We start from the raw sequence: 18,574 nt of genomic DNA on the forward strand, positions 1-18,574 counted from the left end.
TTACTTCCCCCTCCCTCTCTTCTTACCCCCCTCTCTTCTTACCCCCCTTCTTACTTCCCCCCTTCTTACTTCCCCCTCCCTCTCTTCTTACCCCCCTCTCTCTCTCTCTTCTCACCCCCTCTCTCTCTCCTTCTCACCTCCCTCCCCCTCTCTCTCCTCACCTCCCTCCTCTCTCTCTCTCTTCTCACCTCCCTCCCCTCCTCTCTCTTCTCTTCAACCTCCCCTCCCCCTCTCTTCTCACCTCCCTCCCCTCCCCCCTCTCTCTCTTCTCACCTCCCTCCTCTCTCTCTTCTCACCTCCCTCCACCCCCCCTCTCTCTCCTCACCTCCCCCCCTCTCTCTTCTTACCCCCTTCCCTCCCCTGTAGCGTAGCCGAGCTGCTCTCCGGTCCGCGGTGCCCGGCCGGAGTGATAGGAAGGTGCACACTCCTGTCAGTCCGGCCGGGCACCGCGGACCGGAGAGCAGCTCGGCCACGCTACAGGGGAGGGGAGGGAGGTGAGAAGCTGCAGCCGCCTAAGGCTCTTAACAGAGCGCTCAGGCAAGCGGCTGCAGCATTTAAAGGGTCAGCCCTGAACGCGGCTGGCCCCCGGCCAATCTGGCCCTGCCGCCAGGCCCCCTGATGGCGGGCCCCCCTCCAGGCCGGGCCCTCGGACCATGTCCGAAGTGACCGACCGGTCAGTCTGCCCCTGACCCTATGTAAAGGTAACAGTCCCTATTCTGATCTGTGTCAGTGTGTATCAGGGATCATTAGGATAGGTGTCAATCCATATCTGCCAAGTGACCCTATGTAGGGGGAACAGTCCCTCTTCTGCTCTGTGTCAGTGTGTATCAGGGATCATTACGGTAGGTGTCAATCCATATCTGCCAAGTGACCCTATGTAGGGGGAACAGTCCCTATTCTGCTCTGAGTCAGTGTGTATCAGGGATCATTAGGATAGGTGTCAATCCACATCTGCCAAGTGACCCTATGTAAAGGTAACAGTCCCTATTCTGCTCTGTGTCAGTGTGTATCAGGGATCATTAGGATAGGTGTTAATCCATATCTGCCAAGTGACCATATGTAGGGGGAACAGTCCCTATTCTGATCTGTGTCAGTGTGTATCAGGGATCATTAGGATAGGTGTCAATCCATATCTGCCAAGTGACCCTATGTAGGGGGAACAGTCCCTCTTCTGCTCTGTGTCAGTGTGTATCAGGGATCATTACGGTAGGTGTCAATCCATATCTGCCAAGTGACCCTATGTAGGGGGAACAGTCCCTATTTTGCACTGTGTCTTTGTGTATCAGGGATCATTAGGATAGGTGTCAATCCACATCTGCCAAGTGACCCTATGTAGGGGGAACAGTCCCTATTCTGCTCTGTGTCAGTGTGTTTTAGGGTCTCTGAGGACAGGTGTCAATCCATATGTCAAGGTGTCAATATGTCATATGTCAGGCGTCAATCCATATCCATTGTGATTTAGGAATGTTAGGTGATTTATGCCCTTTATGGATTAAGACCAAACTCTGCATCAACTGTGTAATTTTCCATGGGAGTTTTGCCATGGATCTCCCTCCGGCATGCCACAGTCCAGGTGTTAGTACCCTTGAAACAACTTTTCCATCACTATTGTGGCCAGAAAGAGTCCCTGTGTGTTTTAAAATTTGCCCTCAAAGTGCCTTAACCCTCAAAGTGAAGTGTCGTCTCATTATTGGGAAAGGATTTATTGTATGCTGTTCCAGTTTGACTGCTAGGAGTCTAAACCTATTTGTATGGTTTTGCCTATTCAGCTGTTCATAGCATTCATATGCTTGAGCATATTCATATGCTTCTCTGGTTCGGTGATTGTGGTGTCTGCCAGAGTGCTTGGAGTCCTCAGGAAACGCTAGGAGCATCCTTTAACGGAGGTACCCAGTCGGGGTGCCCGTCGATCCATTACAGGGATCTTTTGGATGGGATGTACTGTCTAAATCCCAGTCTTCCCTTATTTTTCATGAGGGACTCATCAATAGAAATGTGTTTTATGGGGGTTTAACTAGTGGCAAATTTATTGTTAAAGTGGGCAATTAGAGGGTGTATTTTATATAGAATTTCATACTGTGGATGACCTTTTGGGGGGCACTTCATATTGTCACTAAAGTGCATAAATCGTAGTATGTCCTCATATCTGTCCCTAGTCATTGTCTGGGGAAAATGGGGGTATTGCAAATAGGATTTTTAGACCAATACATCCTAATTGTGGGCTTTTTAATTATCCCCATTAGCATTGTCAGTGCCAAGAATTGTTTCATTTCTGGCACACTGGTTGGGTTCCATCTCTCTTTTCTGACTATAAGAGAGTCTTGATTGCATGCAAGATACTGCTCCGCATACAGATTAGTCTGGGTGACTATCTCCCCAAAAATCTCATCCCCCAAGAACAGCTGCATACAATCCAGCGCATTATAGCCAGACAGGTCAGCCTGCATGCCGGGATTGGCAGTGAACTCTTGGGTGTCTGGTGAAAAATGATTAGGGGGTACCCAGTTCAGCATTAGGGGAATCGGCGATTTCCCCTGATGGTCCTGCTGTATCTGGCACATAGTCCCTGTCCCCTGCGTCCCCTGCGTCACTCTCTGAGGCAGTGTCGGTCGCCTCTGAGTCGGCCGCTAACAGGGCATAAGCCTCCTCTGCGCAATACTTTCTAAACATTGTCTACTGAGGTGATAAACTTTAACTAAATAACGAAACTTTAATTTTATTTTATTTTTACCCCTAACTAAATCCCCTAATTCCCACTAAATTCCACCCACCCAACTAACTAAATTACAATAAAATCAAATATTACAATATAAACCCTTAGGGTAACTAAAAAAAAAAAAAAAATTAACCCTTGAAGGTAAAAAAAAAACTAGATCACAGTAAAGTACTGTGACCTGTATATTGATCACTTCTGGCAGGGAAAGGGTTAATTTTTTTTAAAGTACAGGGAAAAGGGATTTGGAAACTTTTATAATACTTTAATTTACCTCAGGGACACAATGTAGCAACGATCCGTCTCTCTCCACTTCAAAAACCCACAAGAGGTGGAGAGAGGCGGATCAGATATCCCGACTCCCAGCAGCATTGTTACCGCTGTGACAGCGATCACATGGGCTGGGACATCGCGATTTGTGGTTGCTGATCTGCCCCTGACTCGGAGGCACCCAGCAACAGCATTAACCCTGCGATCACCGGCACCCTGGTGATTCAGGGTTAATTTTAACGCATGACGGACAGGGTCCATCACCCGGCGTTAAGGGTCTCCCCAGGATGACGGACCCCGTCCATCACCCGTCATTAAGGGGTTAAAGGAACACTATAGGATCAGGAACAAAAACATGTATTCCTGACCCTATAGTGACCACATATCCTGACCACCATCTAGCCCCCCTGGATCCCCCTTACCGCCCTAAACACAGTAAATTATATAACATTATAGGTTGATTATATGGTTAACATCTCTAATTTCCGGTCATCACTTTTCCTTAAAATTAGTATCCCTCACCCCCAAGTTACGGAGAGAGATTCCCTGATTGCCCTTGTCCCCTGGTGCTAACAGAGACACGTTTCCAGTCCTGTCTGAGTGGAGTTTGGACAGGAGAGGCAGAATTTGAGAAATGATTCACTTGTTACTCCTTGAATCTTCTTTCACTGAGAAACAGCAATAAACTGGAATCCAAAGTTCATGAAACGCGCCCGGTTTATTGTTTTCATCATGAAAAAGAACTTTGATTCTCATTCCTTGTTGCTGCTTTCAGTGATGGCGTCTGCTGATCTGAGAGATGAGCTGACCTGCTCCATCTGCACAGACATTTATACCAATCCTGTAACCCTGACATGTGGACATACCTTCTGCCGGCTCTGTATCACAAGAACATGGGACAACCAGGAGGAGAGGGAATATTCCTGTTCTGAATGCAGACACAGGTTTAGGGTAAGACCTGAGCTTCAAAGAAACCTGAGAATGTGTAACATGGCGGAGAGTTTCCAATCTGCTCACCCAGAGCAGGAGGAGGTTGGGATCCTCTTTACTTTCTGTATTCACTCTCCTGTACCTGCTGCTAAAACGTGTCTGATGTGTGAAGCTTCTCTGTGTGAAGCCCACCTGAGGGTCCACAGCAATTCAGCAGAACATATCCTAATTGAACCCACCACTTCACTGGGGAACAGAAAATGCTCCGTCCACAAGAATGTCCTGGAGTATTACTGCTCTGAGGATGCTGCCTGTATCTGTGTGTCCTGCTGGATGGACGCAGAGCACAGGGGACACCAGGTAGAGACTCTGCATGAGGCCTCTGAGAAGAAGAAGGAGAAACTAAGAAATATTCTGCAGAAACTGATCTCACAGAGAGAGGAGGCTAAGAAAAAAGTCCAGAGCCTGCAGGAGCTCAGGAGAGAAGTGTCAGAAAAAGCATCTGGGGTAACAGAGGAAGTCACTGCCCTGATTAGTGGCATTAAGAAACAGCTGGAAGCCCTAGAGAAGCGAGTCCTGAGTGTGATCTCCAGGCAGGAAGTGTGGTGGAATCTCGGTAAAAATAAATTTAGTAGGCCGAGATTACCACGTGGCATGTGTACGTGCATATGCCGACGTATCGATCAGTTGGTTGCACGAGGCAAGATACGATCAGTAGTGTACGGAGCATGTGCAAGAATACAGGATGTAGTATTCCCCTCCTCCATTGTGCTGGACAGGCCATGCGGTCAAGCAGGAAGTTAATTCTTATTTGTATTGATTGGTCAAGAGAATGTGCGGGTGGAGCTTAATATGGGAGGAGTTATGTGCCTATATAAGGAGCCTGCACTATTGTCCGGGGCTCAGAACTTGCTGTATTTTGGTGACATTAGTCCCTCTGAGTCCCGATCGGTGATCCAATAAAGAATCTCTTCCTTCCTGAAGAAACCTGTGTCCATCTCTCTGTGCTTTGCTTCCGTCAGTTTCTCCGGTATCATTTGGTGCATTGGCCGGGAAGCTCATCGTTCAACGGTAGCTGAGAGGCAGAGGCGTGAGACGGTCTATCTTTGCCCACGTTCTCTACGGCTGCACCCCTGAACTTCTGCGTGGACCTCCCTTCGTCTCGGCGCCACTGGTCTGTTGTCCAGGAGATCATCGGCCTCTACGTAAGAAGTGCTGGGGTGTCCCCGTCGATGAGTGTGAACTCAGGTTCAGGAACGAGGAGGTAAGACAACTGCTGTTTTAGACGGCAGAACCCACTAGGGGTATACCGATTGTGCGGTAGGCCCAAAGGGGTTTGAATCTGTGTATCTGCCCCCTCTGTCGGAGGGAAGGAGCGAAGGCGCACCGCTCGATCGAACGCTCTTTAGTCAGACCGTTTGATTTTGTTAGTCAGGCGGGGTCCTGGTGTAAATAGCCCTAGCCGGACACCGGTGTCTTGTCTAGACTAGCGTTCTAGGGTGTATATTACGTTCGCTAGGTCGGAGGGACCGGGAGACTAAGCGGCGCCTGTGTAAATTCGGTTCGCTAGCTCTCAACCTATCTGGGCTAAGTGGGAAGGCGTGTAAATTTGGAACCCACTAGACTTTTGATAGTGCGACTAAGAGGCGCCTGTGTAAATTCGGTTCTCTAGCTCGCTATATGTGGTGATTGGGCAGTGTGGCTAACCAAAACGGGTGTATATAGTTTTAGGTAGTCCATTCAAGGTACTGGCCAATAGTTTAGTTGGGAATTGTAAATGTGTTAAAGATTGTTTAGTAAAGTGTATATCTTGTTAGATAGCGCGAGCTCAGACGTCTAGCGAGAGTGTTAATAGTGTGTTGCTGTATTATAGTGCACGGTACCATAACCCTGTATATTTACTGACACTGTATATAAGTACTAATCATTGTCGTCTATTGCATGTTTAACACCATAACCACTAATAATTGTATTGTGACCTTAAATTGTGCTTTGACCTATGCTAACCGTACTGTAACCGCTATTTGTAAAAGACGATGTTACTGGGGTGTGTTATAGACGGGTAATTCATATATAGAGAATTATAGCGTGGGTGACTGTATAGTTTCGCCAAAGGGCATAATATTGATTATCTAGTGACTGGTGTAACAGCTGTGTGTGTACGGGAATTCCCTGAGTGTTTATTGTGTTATTGTGTACGTTTCACTTGGTAACCGTACCACGTGGTGCTGTTGCCAGAGGAAACGGGTGTGACTGTTGAATAGAACGCGTGCATAGTATTCGTTGTCAACGACGTTCCATTGATAAGTATGGGCGCGTCGCAGTCAACGATTCCGGATCCCTTAGGTTGTATGGTGAAGAATTTTAAAAAGGGATTCAAAACATGTGATTTTGGGGTTAAAATGTCTCCTGTACGTTTGGTCACTTTGTGTACTAGGGAGTGGCCTACTTTGGTTGCGGCATGGCCGCCACGTGGCAGTTTGGATCCAACTCTGGTACAGCGCTTACATGTGGCTGTATCGGGTAGGTCTGAACTTTACGGGCAGTTTCCTTATATTGATTGTTGGAGACAGGCCGTAAATGACTCGCCAAAATGGCTCCAGACATGCCACGAGGAGCAATGTCGCCTCATGGTAGCTAGGACTTGTTTGTCCACTAGGACTGGTGTTAGGCACATTTTGGACACGCCCCCTGAGTCCGAGATCCCTTTGCCGCCCCCTTACTTTCCGTTAAGAGGAAGTGACGCAAATGCAGGAAGTCCTGCAACCCTCCCCTCATTACCCCCATCCACTTCCGCTTCCTCCTCCAGTACAGAATCCACCCCCTCTCGTACTAAATCTCCCCTTCCGGAACTAGAACCAACCCCCATTAGATCTGAATATCCTGATTTGGCGCCACTTCAGACTTCCGGTCAAGCTTCTTCTAGCTCGGCTCGAAGTGTTTTATTTACAAATTTTTCCCAAAACCAAGCTCCCACATCCTCATGCTTTATTACCCCCCGACCGGAACCTCTAACTGACGCCCCTCTACGTAGCCCCATACTAACCCGACAACTGACCGGTACCCAACAATTAAAACATTATCAGATGCCTCTTCGTCTGAATCCCGGGTCAGCCTATATCGATGCCGCAGGTCAAATGGCACATGCTGACCCAGTCTTCGTATATGTCCCGTTCACGACTACCGATCTCTTGAATTGGAAGACCCACAATTCCTCGTACACTGAGAAACCACAAGCTATGACCGATCTGTTCACCTCGATAGTTCAGACACATAACCCGACATGGGCTGATTGCCAGCAGTTATTAATGACTTTGTTTAATAATGAGGAAAGGACAAGGATTAATCAAGCGGCCATTAAAGCACTAGAGGATAAAGCCCGTACTTTAAACCAAGCCAATCCATCAGCATGGGCCGCAACACATTATCCCAACAGCGATCCCGATTGGAATGTAAATGGTGCTGATATGGTTCAACTCAGAGCCTATAGAGACGCTATAATTGCTGGCATGAAAGCCGGAGGAAAGAAAGCCATTAATATGTCGAAGACAGTTGAGGTGATTCAGAAAAGTGATGAAGCGCCCAGTGTCTTTTATGACCGATTATTGGAGGCATACCGCTTGTATACCCCCTTTAATCCGGAAGACGCAGACAATTCCCGAATGGTGAACTCCGCCTTTGTCAGCCAAGCTTACGGAGATATTAAGCGCAAGCTACAAAAGTTAGAAGGGTTTGCAGGTATGTCCATCACCCAACTAATGGAGGTAGCGAATAAGGTTTATATGAATAGGGAAACAGAAAGTAAGAAAGAGGAAGAGCGCAAGATGCGTAGAAAGGCTGATATGCTAGCGGTAGCGATCGCAGGCGTAGATAGACGGGGCCCAGATAGAGGCGATAGTAGATGGAGTAGGGAGCCTTTGAGTAGGAATCAATGCGCGTATTGCAAGGAAGAAGGGCATTGGAGGAACGAGTGTCCACAAAGAGAGCAGTACGAGAGAGACCAACCCAGGGCAGGTTACGGAAACTTTAGAGGCAGAGCGAGAGGTAGAGGAGGCCCCAGAGGGAGTAATGGTAATAGAGGGAGCAATGGGAACAGAGGAAGTGTTAGGGAAGATAGGTATTTTCCAGCAGCGCAAAGGTCCCGCGATAGAGAAGGCAGGGACTTTGTAGGATTGGCTGACACGGTCATGGAGGACTATTGATACCGACCGGGCTCCATCCCCCTTGGTCGAGCGGAGCCTATGGTCGATGTATCAATAGGGGGAAAAAGGAGTGCGTTCATGATCGACACTGGTGCTGAACATTCAGTGGTGACTAATCTAGTTGCTCCTCCATCTGGAAGGACTATTACTGTGATAGGAGCAACTGGAAGAAGTGCTGAAAAACCGGTTCTTAAAAGTCGACTCTGTACATTGGGAGGCCACGTGGTAAAACATCAATTCCTTTATATGCCTGAATGTCCAGTCCAATTGCTGGGACGTGATATGCTATCTAAATTACAAGCACAGATTACGTTCCTACCAAATGGAACAACATCCTTAAAGTTTAATGGACCTTCAGGTATTATGACATTATCCGTACCAAAGGAAGAAGAGTGGCGACTTTATACAGCGTTGACTAGCCAAAACCCTAGGAGTGATGAGACATTATTTAACATACCAGGAGTTTGGGCAGAGAACAACCCACCAGGACTGGCCCGCAATATTCCACCTATAAAAATTGAACTAAAACTTGGGGTTTATCCAGTGAGCCTAAGACAATACCACATCCCGCAGAAGGCTAAGAAGAACATCCAATCCTATCTGGATAAGTTCATACGGTATGGTATCCTAAAATTCTGTACTTCCCCCTGGAACACCCCATTGCTGCCTGTTCAAAAGCCCGGTACAGATGAGTATCGACCTGTGCAGGACTTGAGAGCAGTCAATGATGCGGTTGTTAGTATACATCCAGTTGTACCCAATCCATATAACCTGCTTGCTTTAATTCCGGGCGGGGCTACTTACTTTACAGTCTTAGACCTCAAAGATGCCTTCTTTTGCCTCCGAATTGCCGCAGAAAGTCAATGTATTTTCGCTTTCCAATGGGAGAACGCTGTAACGGGCTCAAAACGCCAAATGACCTGGACAAGACTGCCCCAAGGGTTTAAAAATTCACCTACCCTATTTGGTTCAGCTCTAAGTCAGGATCTACTGGATTTCGAGTCCATCCCAGGAGAGTGTGTATTGTTACAGTATGTAGATGACTTGTTGATAGCAGCAGTTACAAAGGAAATATGTCAGCAAGCAACGCACGATCTATTACACATTCTCTGGAAGGCAGGATACAAGGTGTCTAGAAAGAAGGCTCAGTTGTGTTTGCCAACTGTCAAATATCTGGGATTCCATATCTCTGAAGGTCAAAGAATTATGGGGCCAGAGAGAAAAGAAGCTGTGTGCCAAATACCGATACCCAAGAATAGAAGACAAGTGCGAGAATTCTTGGGGGCAGCAGGCTTCTGTAGGATATGGATTCCCAGCTACGCGATACTGGCAAAACCTCTGTATGCAGCTATCAAAGGTACAGAGCACGACCCCTTCTTATGGACTCAAGAACAGCAAACGGCATTTGAAGATGTGAAGAAGGCTTTGATGAGTGCCCCACCATTAGGTCTACCTGATCACACACGACCATTCTACCTGTATGTACATGAGCAAAGAAGAATGGCTGTGGGAGTATTGACACAGTACTTGGGATCATGGCAAAGACCTGTTGCCTACATGTCTAAGCAACTGGATGCAGTGGCCAGCGGACTTCCACCTTGTCTAAGAGCCGTAGCTGCAGCCGCCCTGCTAGTAGCTGAAGCCGATAAACTCACTCTGGGTCAAGAACTTTATGTACGAGTCCCACATGCAGTACAGACGTTGTTGGATTACAAAGGAAATCATTGGTTCAGTAATAGCCGTATGACCAAGTATCAAGCAATGTTGTGTGAAAACCCAAGAGTACATTTAGAGACTGTAAACACCTTAAATCCAGCTACCCTTTTGCCACAGCCTACTGAAAGTCAACATGATTGTTTGGAAGTAATGGATGAAGTATTTTCAAGTAGACCAGATCTTCGTGATTTTCCCATCCAGAACCCCGATGTTCAATATTACACCGACGGCAGTAGTTATGTGAAAGAAGGGATCCGCTATGCAGGATATGCAGTAACAACAATAGACAAGGTGATAGAAGCTCGGCCACTGGCGAAAGGAACATCAGCACAAAAGGCAGAATTGATAGCACTGACACGAGCGTTACAATTGGCTGAAGGTTTAAGAGTGAACATCTACACGGACTCCAAGTATGCGTTTTTAACCACTCATGCCCACGGAGCTTTGTATAAAGAAAGAGGACTATTGAATTCAGAAGGCAAAGAAATCAAATATGCAGCTGAAATCCTACAACTATTGGAAGCAGTGTGGGAGCCGAAAGAAGTCGGTATTATTCATTGTCGAGCGCATCTGAGAGGAGATGGTGATGTAACCAAAGGAAATCGGATGGCAGATAGTGCAGCTAAGCGTGCCGCTGAATCAGGAAGACAGGAATATGTGGGGCATATAGCTGCTCTTATACCAACTCCACTGTCTCAATGGACTCCAGTTTATACAGCTCAAGAAGAGGAGTGGTTAAAGACTGAACCTGGAAAGTATTTGGAGAACAAATGGTATCAGTTAGAAGATGGAAGAATAGTCATTCCAGCATCACTAGCGGTAGAAATTGTCCAAAATTATCATAACGGGACACATTCTGGGAGAGACAGTACTGAAGAATCTCTCAGAAAACATTTCTACATACCAAGATTGTCCAACTTGACTCAGGCCATTGTACGAAGATGTGTAATGTGTGCTAAAAATAATGCAAGACAAGGACCAGTAAAGCCACCAGGAGTCCAGTTTATGGGGGGACTCCCCATGTCCGATTTACAAATTGACTTTACAGTGATGCCTAAATCGGGTGGACATCGTTACCTGCTGGTAATTGTGTGCACCTATTCAGGCTGGGTAGAAGCATGTCCTACTCGTACAGAGAAAGCAGGAGAAGTTGTAAGATTCCTGCTACGAGAAATAATACCCCGATATGGACTACCCTGTTCTATAGGATCGGACAATGGTCCAGCTTTTGTTCATCAGTGCCTACAACAACTGACTCATATGCTTGGTATAAAGTGGAGGCTTCATACAGCATATAGACCCCAGAGTTCTGGTAAGGTAGAGAGAATGAATAGAACTATTAAGAATCAGTTGGCTAAAATGTGTCAGGAAACCCAACTTAAGTGGAACGTTCTCTTACCCATAGCTCTATTGCGAATCCGCAGTACCCCTACCAGAAGGATGGGCCTCTCTCCTTTTGAAATCATGTATGGGCGACCACCTCCCGTACTTGGTAACTTAAGGGGGGACTTGAGTCAGTTGGGAGAAGGAATTACCCGGCAGCAGGTTGTAGAGTTGGGTAAGACTATGGAGGAGGTACAGAAATGGGTACAAGATAGATTACCTGTGAATATTTATCCCCCTGTTCATAGTTATCATCCAGGAGATCAAGTGTGGATTAAAGAGTGGAATAATGTACCGTTAGGGCCCAAGTGGAGAGGTCCTTATGTTGTTCTTTTGTCTACCCCTACAGCGATAAAAGTAGCCGAAGTGACTCCGTGGATACATCACTCCAGGGTTAAACCAGCGGCAGTCGATTCTTGGCAAGTTACAGCAGATCCAGAGAATCCCTGCAAGATCCGGTTGAAACGCACGACTCAGTCGGAGTAACGAGGAACTTTGTGGATTACAAAATTTTATTGTTTCAGAGATTTGGTGCGTGAGTGAGAGGGCCATAATAAAGCCTGTCCGCCCACCGACGTATAGTGTATAAGCCAGGAAAGTCTCGAAGGGACTCCTGTGAAGACGAGCAGAACTCCATTCCCTGCAGCCCTTACATCCTGGAAGCTAAGGTGCCTTCGCACGGACGAAGACTGAGGATGACGACGAAAGATGTGTTCTTGATAATGTTTATTTATGTGTATTTTTATATTCAGGAAGGTAGAGGTACAGACACTCCTAGCTGTGAGGTATGCATTAAGACTACAAGAACAGGTAACCATATTTCCCAAACCCTAATTTGGCATTCACAATACGAGTGTAAAGGAGATGTATCGAGATGTAGATACCTAAATATAGACTATAGTGTGTGCCATTTAGGAGTAGGAGAACCTAAGTGCTTCAGTCCGGAGTATCAACCTCGTACAATTTGGTTGACTCTCAGGAATGGAGATCCTCAGGGGACCCTAATTAATAAGACGGTGTTAGAATCCGTACATTCTTCGGGTGTTCTGCTATTTGATGCGTGTAAAGCAATATCGAGTGGTAGAAAGCCGTGGAATGTATGTGGGGATCTTAGATGGGAGAGGACGTATGGGTCTAATGATAAATATATTTGTCCCAGTAGTAAAAATAAATATGTGAGTCCTAGATGCCCAAATAAAGACTATAACTTTTGCCCATATTGGTCTTGTGTGGGGTGGGCGACTTGGGGACAGACAGTAGACAAAGACATGATAGTGACTAAGTTGCCTACCAGCCCATATTGTAAGTCTATGGAATGTAATCCCATCCATATACTTATAAATAACCCCGATAAGTTCTTAGACAAATATGGCAATTTATTTGGGTTTCAAATATACGGGACGGGTTTAGATCCTGGGACAGTATTATTTATAGGGATAGAGACTGATACGGTATCCTCCCAGACTCATCAAGTATACCATTCCTTTTATGAAGAGATGAGTATAGATAATAAGATCCCCCATAATGCTAAAAACCTGTTCATCGATTTAGCTGAAAGTATTGCCGGTAGTCTTAATGTTACCAACTGCTATGTGTGTGGAGGTACTAACATGGGAGACCAATGGCCTTGGGAAGCAAAGGAGGTAATGTCCGGTTCTGAGGCAGTTGAACAATTAATATCTTCACAAGCCGATTATCATATGAGTGTTAGAGGTAAATCTGAGTGGAGATTAAAGACCTCCATCATAGGTTATGTTTGCATAGCAAGGAAAGGAATAATGTATAATACTTCTGTAGGAGAATTAACTTGTCTAGGGCAAAAAGCTTATGATGATGATACAAAGAATACAACTTGGTGGTCGGCTTCAAATGTCTCAGAACCACCTAACCCGTTTGCTAGATACGCCAATTTAAAGGATGTGTGGTTTGATTTATCCATCACATCTACCTGGAGAGCCCCAGCAAATTTGTACTGGATCTGTGGTAAGAAAGCCTATTCGGAATTGCCACAGGACTGGGAAGGGGCATGTGTGTTGGGTATGCTCAAACCATCCTTCTTCTTGTTACCGAATGAAACAGGTGAGACTTTAGGTGTTAAAGTGTATGATGTGAATCATAGGAAGAAAAGGGGACCCATAGAGATAGGCGCCTGGGAAGATGATGAATGGCCTCCCCAGCGTATCATAGATTATTATGGGCCAGCCACGTGGGCAGAGGATGGTACCTTTGGTTATAGAACCCCTATTTATATGCTCAACCGCATTATAAGATTACAGGCGGTGGTTGAGATTATTACTAACGAAACATCACAAGCGCTCAATCTTCTAGCGAAGCATAACACCAGGATGAGGACGGCAGTCTACCAAAATAGATTAGCCTTGGATTACCTTTTGGCAGTAGAGGGAGGTGTATGTGGGAAGTTTAACCTGAGCAATTGCTGTCTTCAAATAGATGACGAAGGGCAAGCAATAGCTGAGCTTACTAGCCATATGGTTAAACTAGAGCATGTGCCTACTCAGGTATGGAAAGGGTATAATCCAAGTAGTTGGTTTGGTAGCTGGTATGAGTGGTTTGGAGGGCTTAAGGCAGTGGTAGGTGGAGTCCTACTGATTTTAATGTTGTGTCTACTCCTGCCGTGTCTTATACCCTTAGTAGTTAGGTCTGTGCAAAGCCTGATAGAAAATATAGCAGAGAGGAAGGCTGCTGCACAGCTAATGGCAATTTATAAATATAAGGCTCTAGATCAGGGAGAACCAATGCAGGAAGATGAGTGTTGAAGATTCACATCATAAGTTAAGTCTGGTCTGGTTCAAGGTAACTTGCGGTGTATGCAAACTAAGGTTAAGTGATGCCTCAAGTAATTGTGAAATATCAAGAGGCATCAAAGGGGGGAATGTGGTGGAATCTCGGTAAAAATACATTTAGTAGGCCGAGATTACCACGTGGCATGTGCACGTGCATATGCCGACGTATCGATCAGTTGGTTGCACGAGGCAAGATACGATCAGTAGTGTACGGAGCATGTGCAAGAATACAGGATGTAGTATTCCCCTCCTCCATTGTGCTGGACAGGCCATGCGGTCAAGCAGGAAGTTAATTCTTATTTGTATTGATTGGTCAAGAGAATGTGCGGGTGGAGCTTAATATGGGAGGAGTTATGTGCCTATATAAGGAGCCTGCACTATTGTCCGGGGCTCAGAACTTGCTGTATTTTGGTGACATTAGTCCCTCTGAGTCCCGATCGGTGATCCAATAAAGAATCTCTTCCTTCCTGAAGAAACCTGTGTCCATCTCTCTGTGCTTTGCTTCCGTCAGTTTCTCCGGTATCAGAAGAGCAGGTCTCACTCCGAGTCTCAGATCTAATCTGGCAGCTGGAAATAAAGAAGGAGGATCTGTCCAGGAAGATGGGTCACATTGAGGAGCTGTGTAACATGATGGACCCATTAACTGTCTTACAAGGACGGGAATCAGACAGCGCTGACTATTGTGATACTGAGGAGGGAGATAATGAGGACAGAGAGAGAGATGATAACAAGGTCCGTGCTGTATGGGATCTGGATGTGGGTCTGATCTCAGTGACCTTATACTCAGGATTAGCTGGGATTGTGACCGGAGTAAAGAGACAGCTCCATGTACCGGCTAATATATTACTGGGGGTAGAATTAGCTTCAGACATGTTACTGGATGTAAACACGGCTGCTAATAATGTAACTGTATCTGGTGACATGAAAACTGTATCCTGGTCACGTATAAAGCAGAGTCGCCCAGAAACACCAGAGAGATTTCAGGATTATCAAGTTTTAAGCTCCAGGAGTTTCTCCTCAGGGCGACATTACTGGGAAGTGGAGAGCAGTGAATCAGGGCAATGGATGGTAGGGATGGCCTATCGCAGTATAGACAGGAAAGGAGGTCAGTCACTGATTGGATATAATAACAAGTCCTGGGGTTGGGGAAGGAGCTGGTGGTATAATAATCAGTATTATGTGAGACATGACAGTAAAGATATCGAGTTACCTCCTCCCCCCCCTTCCAGCCGGAGATTCTGGATATCCCTGGACTACGAGGACGGGCGGCTGTCCTTTTATGAGCTGTGTGACCCCATCAGACACTTACACACCTTCACTGCCACCTTCACTGAGCCGCTTCATGCTATATTCGGGATATATGGGGGCAATGCCTGGCTGAAAATGTATTGAATGATTTATTAATCTAATTAAAGAGATTTAACTGGAAATCCCGGAGTGGGAATCCGGAGCCGGTAATACTGATCTGGGTGTGGGCGGAGCATCATAACAGGGTTAGCCCCACCCACTTGAACTGAGTGTGGGTGGAGCCTGTTACTAAGCAACAGCTGCTCTGTGTGTCACTGTTTGTGATTGTGGGTGAATGTTACTGACATTAAAGCAGGATTACTCAATACAGACAAACGTCTCTATAATTAAACTATAGTCACAGCTTGTATCCTGCATGCTAGAGATTGCTTTTTAATTCAAATCCGTGTGTGTTTTGGTTTGTCCTGTCTGAGTGTAATGGGAGTTATAGTTTATTGTATCTGAAATGTCAGCTACAGGCAGCCTCTGGTACTGGTAGCTGTTCTGGACTTCAACTCCCATCATGTGTTTTACGCCTGCACTATGTGTGCGAATGTGTGTCTGTCATAATGTCTGTCATAATGTGAGTTATTTTTTTTCAAATATTTTTTTTTAAGTTTTACATATTTGTATAACAACAAGAATACAAACATTGTATTAGGGGTAGGAAGGGAAGGGGAACTTGGAAATGGAAAAGAATAACCATCCAGCATTAAAATAGGCATAACAGTGTATATGGCAAAAAAAATAAAAAATAATAATAATATGTTTTTACTGTGATGTAATTCCAGTAAAATACAAGTTTAGCAGGCTAAGATTGCCACAAGGCATATGTATGTATATGTGTTTGTAGTATCAGTTAGTTAATAACACGTAGCTAAGATACTGTCATCACTGTACTGACCAGGTGCAGGAATGTAAGAACTGGAATTACGCGTCCCTCTCCTTTGTATCAGATGAGCCACGTGGTTAGACCGGATGGATGAGTTTAGACTCTATTCATTAAATAGGTTAAGGGTATGTGTGGGTGTAGTTAATTGTGGGAGGAGCTACAGTGCTATATAAGGAATGTACTCTATGTATTCAGTACTCAGACTTTGCTGTATTTTGGTGACGCTAGTCCCTCTGAGTCCCGATCGGTGATCCAATAAAGAATCTCTTCCTTCCTGAAGAAACCTGTGTCCATCTCTCTGTGCTTGGCTTCCGTCAGTTTCTCCGGTATCATTTGGTGCATTGGCCGGGAAGCTCATCGTTCAACGGTAGCTGAGAGGCAGAGGCGTGAGACGGTCTATCTTTGCCCACGTTCTCTACGGCTGCACCCCTGAACTTCTGCGTGGACCTCCCTTCGTCTCGGCGCCACTGGTCTGTTGTCCAGGAGATCATCGGCCTCTACGTAAGAAGTGCTGGGGTGTCCCCGTCGATGAGTGTGAACTCAGGTTCAGGAACGAGGAGGTAAGATAACTGCTGTTTTAGACGGCAGGACCCGCTAGGGGTATACCGATTGTGCGGTAGGCCCAAAGGGGTTTTTGAATCTGTATCTGCCCCCTCTGTCGGAGGGAAGGAGCGAAGGCGCACCGCTCGATCGAACGCTCTTTAGTCAGACCGTTTGATTTGGTTAGTCAGGCGGGGTCCAGGTGTAAATAGCCCTAGCCGGACACCGGTGTCTTGTCTAGACTAGCGTTCTAGGGTGTATATTACGTTCGCTAGGTCGGAGGGACCGGGAGACTAAGCGGCGCCTGTGTAAATTCGGTTCGCTAGTTCTCATCCTATCTGGGCTAAGTGGGAAGGCGTGTAAATTTGGAACCCACTAGACTTTTGATAGTACGACTAAGAGGCGCCTGTGTAAATTCGGTTCTCTAGCTCGTTGTATAGTGCGACTAAGAGGCGTCTGTGTAAATTCGGTTCTCTAGCTCGCTATATATGTGGTGATTGGGCAGTGTGGCTAACCAAAACGGGTGTATATAGTTTTAGGTAGTCCATTCAAGGTACTGGCCAATAGTTTAGTTGGGAATTGTAAATGTGTTAACGATTGTTTTAGTAAAGTGTATATCTTGTTAGATAGCGCGAGCTCAGCCGTCTAGCGAGAGTGTTAATAGTGTGTTGCTGTATTATAGTGCACGGTACCATAACCCTGTATATTTACTGACATTATATAATAAGTACTAATCATTGTCGTTCATTGCATGTTTAACACCATAACCACTAATAATTGTATTGTGACCTTAACTTGTGCTTTGACCTATGCTAACCGTACTGTAACCGCTATTTGTAAAAGACGATGTTACTGGGTGTGTTATAGACGGGTAATTCGTATATAGAGAATTATAGCGTGGGTGACTGTGTAGTTACGCCAAAGGGCATAATATTGATTATATAGTGACTGGTGTAGCAGCTGTGTGTGTACGGGAATTCCCTGAGTGTTTATTGTTATTGTGTACGTTTCACTTGGTAACCGTACCACGTGGTGCTGTTGCCAGAGGAAACGGGTGTGACTGTTGAATAGTACGCGTGTATAGTAATCGTTGTCGACGACGTTCCACTGTTAAATATGGGTGCGTCGCAGTCAACGATTCCGGATCCCTTAGGATGTATGGTTAAGAATTTTAAAAAGGGATTCAAAGTTTGTGATTTTGGGGTAAAGATGTCTCCTGTACGTTTGGTCACTTTGTGCACTAGGGAGTGGCCTACTTTGGTTGCGGCATGGCCGCCACGTGGCAGTTTGGATCCAACTCTGGTACAGCGCTTACACGTGGCTGTATCAGGTAGGCCTGAACTTTACGGCCAGTTTCCTTATATTGATTGTTGGAGACAGGCCGTAAATGACTCGCCAAAATGGCTCCGGACATGCCACGAGGAACAGTGTCGCCTCATGGTAGCTAGGACTTGTTCGTCCACTAGGGCTGGTGTTAGGCCCATTTTGGACACGCCCCCTGAGTCCGAGATCCCTTTGCCGCCCCCTTACTTTCCGGTAAGAGGAAGTGACGCAAATACAGGAAGTCCTGTAACCCTTCCCTCATTACCCTCATCCACTTCCGCTTCCTCCTCCAGTACAGGATCCACCCCCCCTCGTACTAAATCTCCCCTTCCGGAACCAGAACCCACCCCCATTAGAAACGAATATCCTGATTTGGCGCCACTTCAGACTTCCGGTCAAGCTTCATCTAGCTCGGCCCGAAGTGTTCTATTTACCACCTTTTCCCAAAACCAACCTCCCACATCCCCATACCCTATCTCTCCCCGACCGGAACCCATGACTGACGCCCCTCCAC

The 18,574-nt window shown here is 46.1% G+C and overlaps 1 protein-coding gene across 1 annotated transcript; it reads left to right on the top strand.

Moving 5' to 3' along the window:
- The first annotated feature begins 3,754 nt into the window (after positions 1 to 3,754).
- On the top strand, positions 3,755 to 15,860 carry LOC134608200 (E3 ubiquitin/ISG15 ligase TRIM25-like). Its single transcript, XM_063450862.1, has 2 exons — positions 3,755 to 4,529; positions 14,548 to 15,860. The coding sequence occupies exons 1-2, from the start codon at positions 3,761 to 3,763 to the stop codon at positions 15,408 to 15,410; spliced, it is 1,632 nt and encodes a 543-aa protein (XP_063306932.1). The 5' UTR covers positions 3,755 to 3,760; the 3' UTR covers positions 15,411 to 15,860.
- Positions 15,861 to 18,574: the final 2,714 nt, after the last annotated feature.

Source organism: Pelobates fuscus, chromosome 4 (genome assembly GCF_036172605.1).
Source record: "Pelobates fuscus isolate aPelFus1 chromosome 4, aPelFus1.pri, whole genome shotgun sequence".
NCBI classification, from domain to species: Eukaryota; Metazoa; Chordata; class Amphibia; order Anura; family Pelobatidae; genus Pelobates; species Pelobates fuscus.

Bases quoted from the DNA above. Each gene is read 5' to 3' on its own strand.
- LOC134608200 (XM_063450862.1), top strand. From the start codon at position 3,761: ATGGCGTCTGCTGATCTGAGAGATGAGCTGACCTGCTCCATCTGCACA. The intron at 4,530-14,547 runs GTAAAAATAAAT...CGGTATCAGAAG, and splicing joins GGAAGTGTGGTGGAATCTCG to AGCAGGTCTCACTCCGAGTC.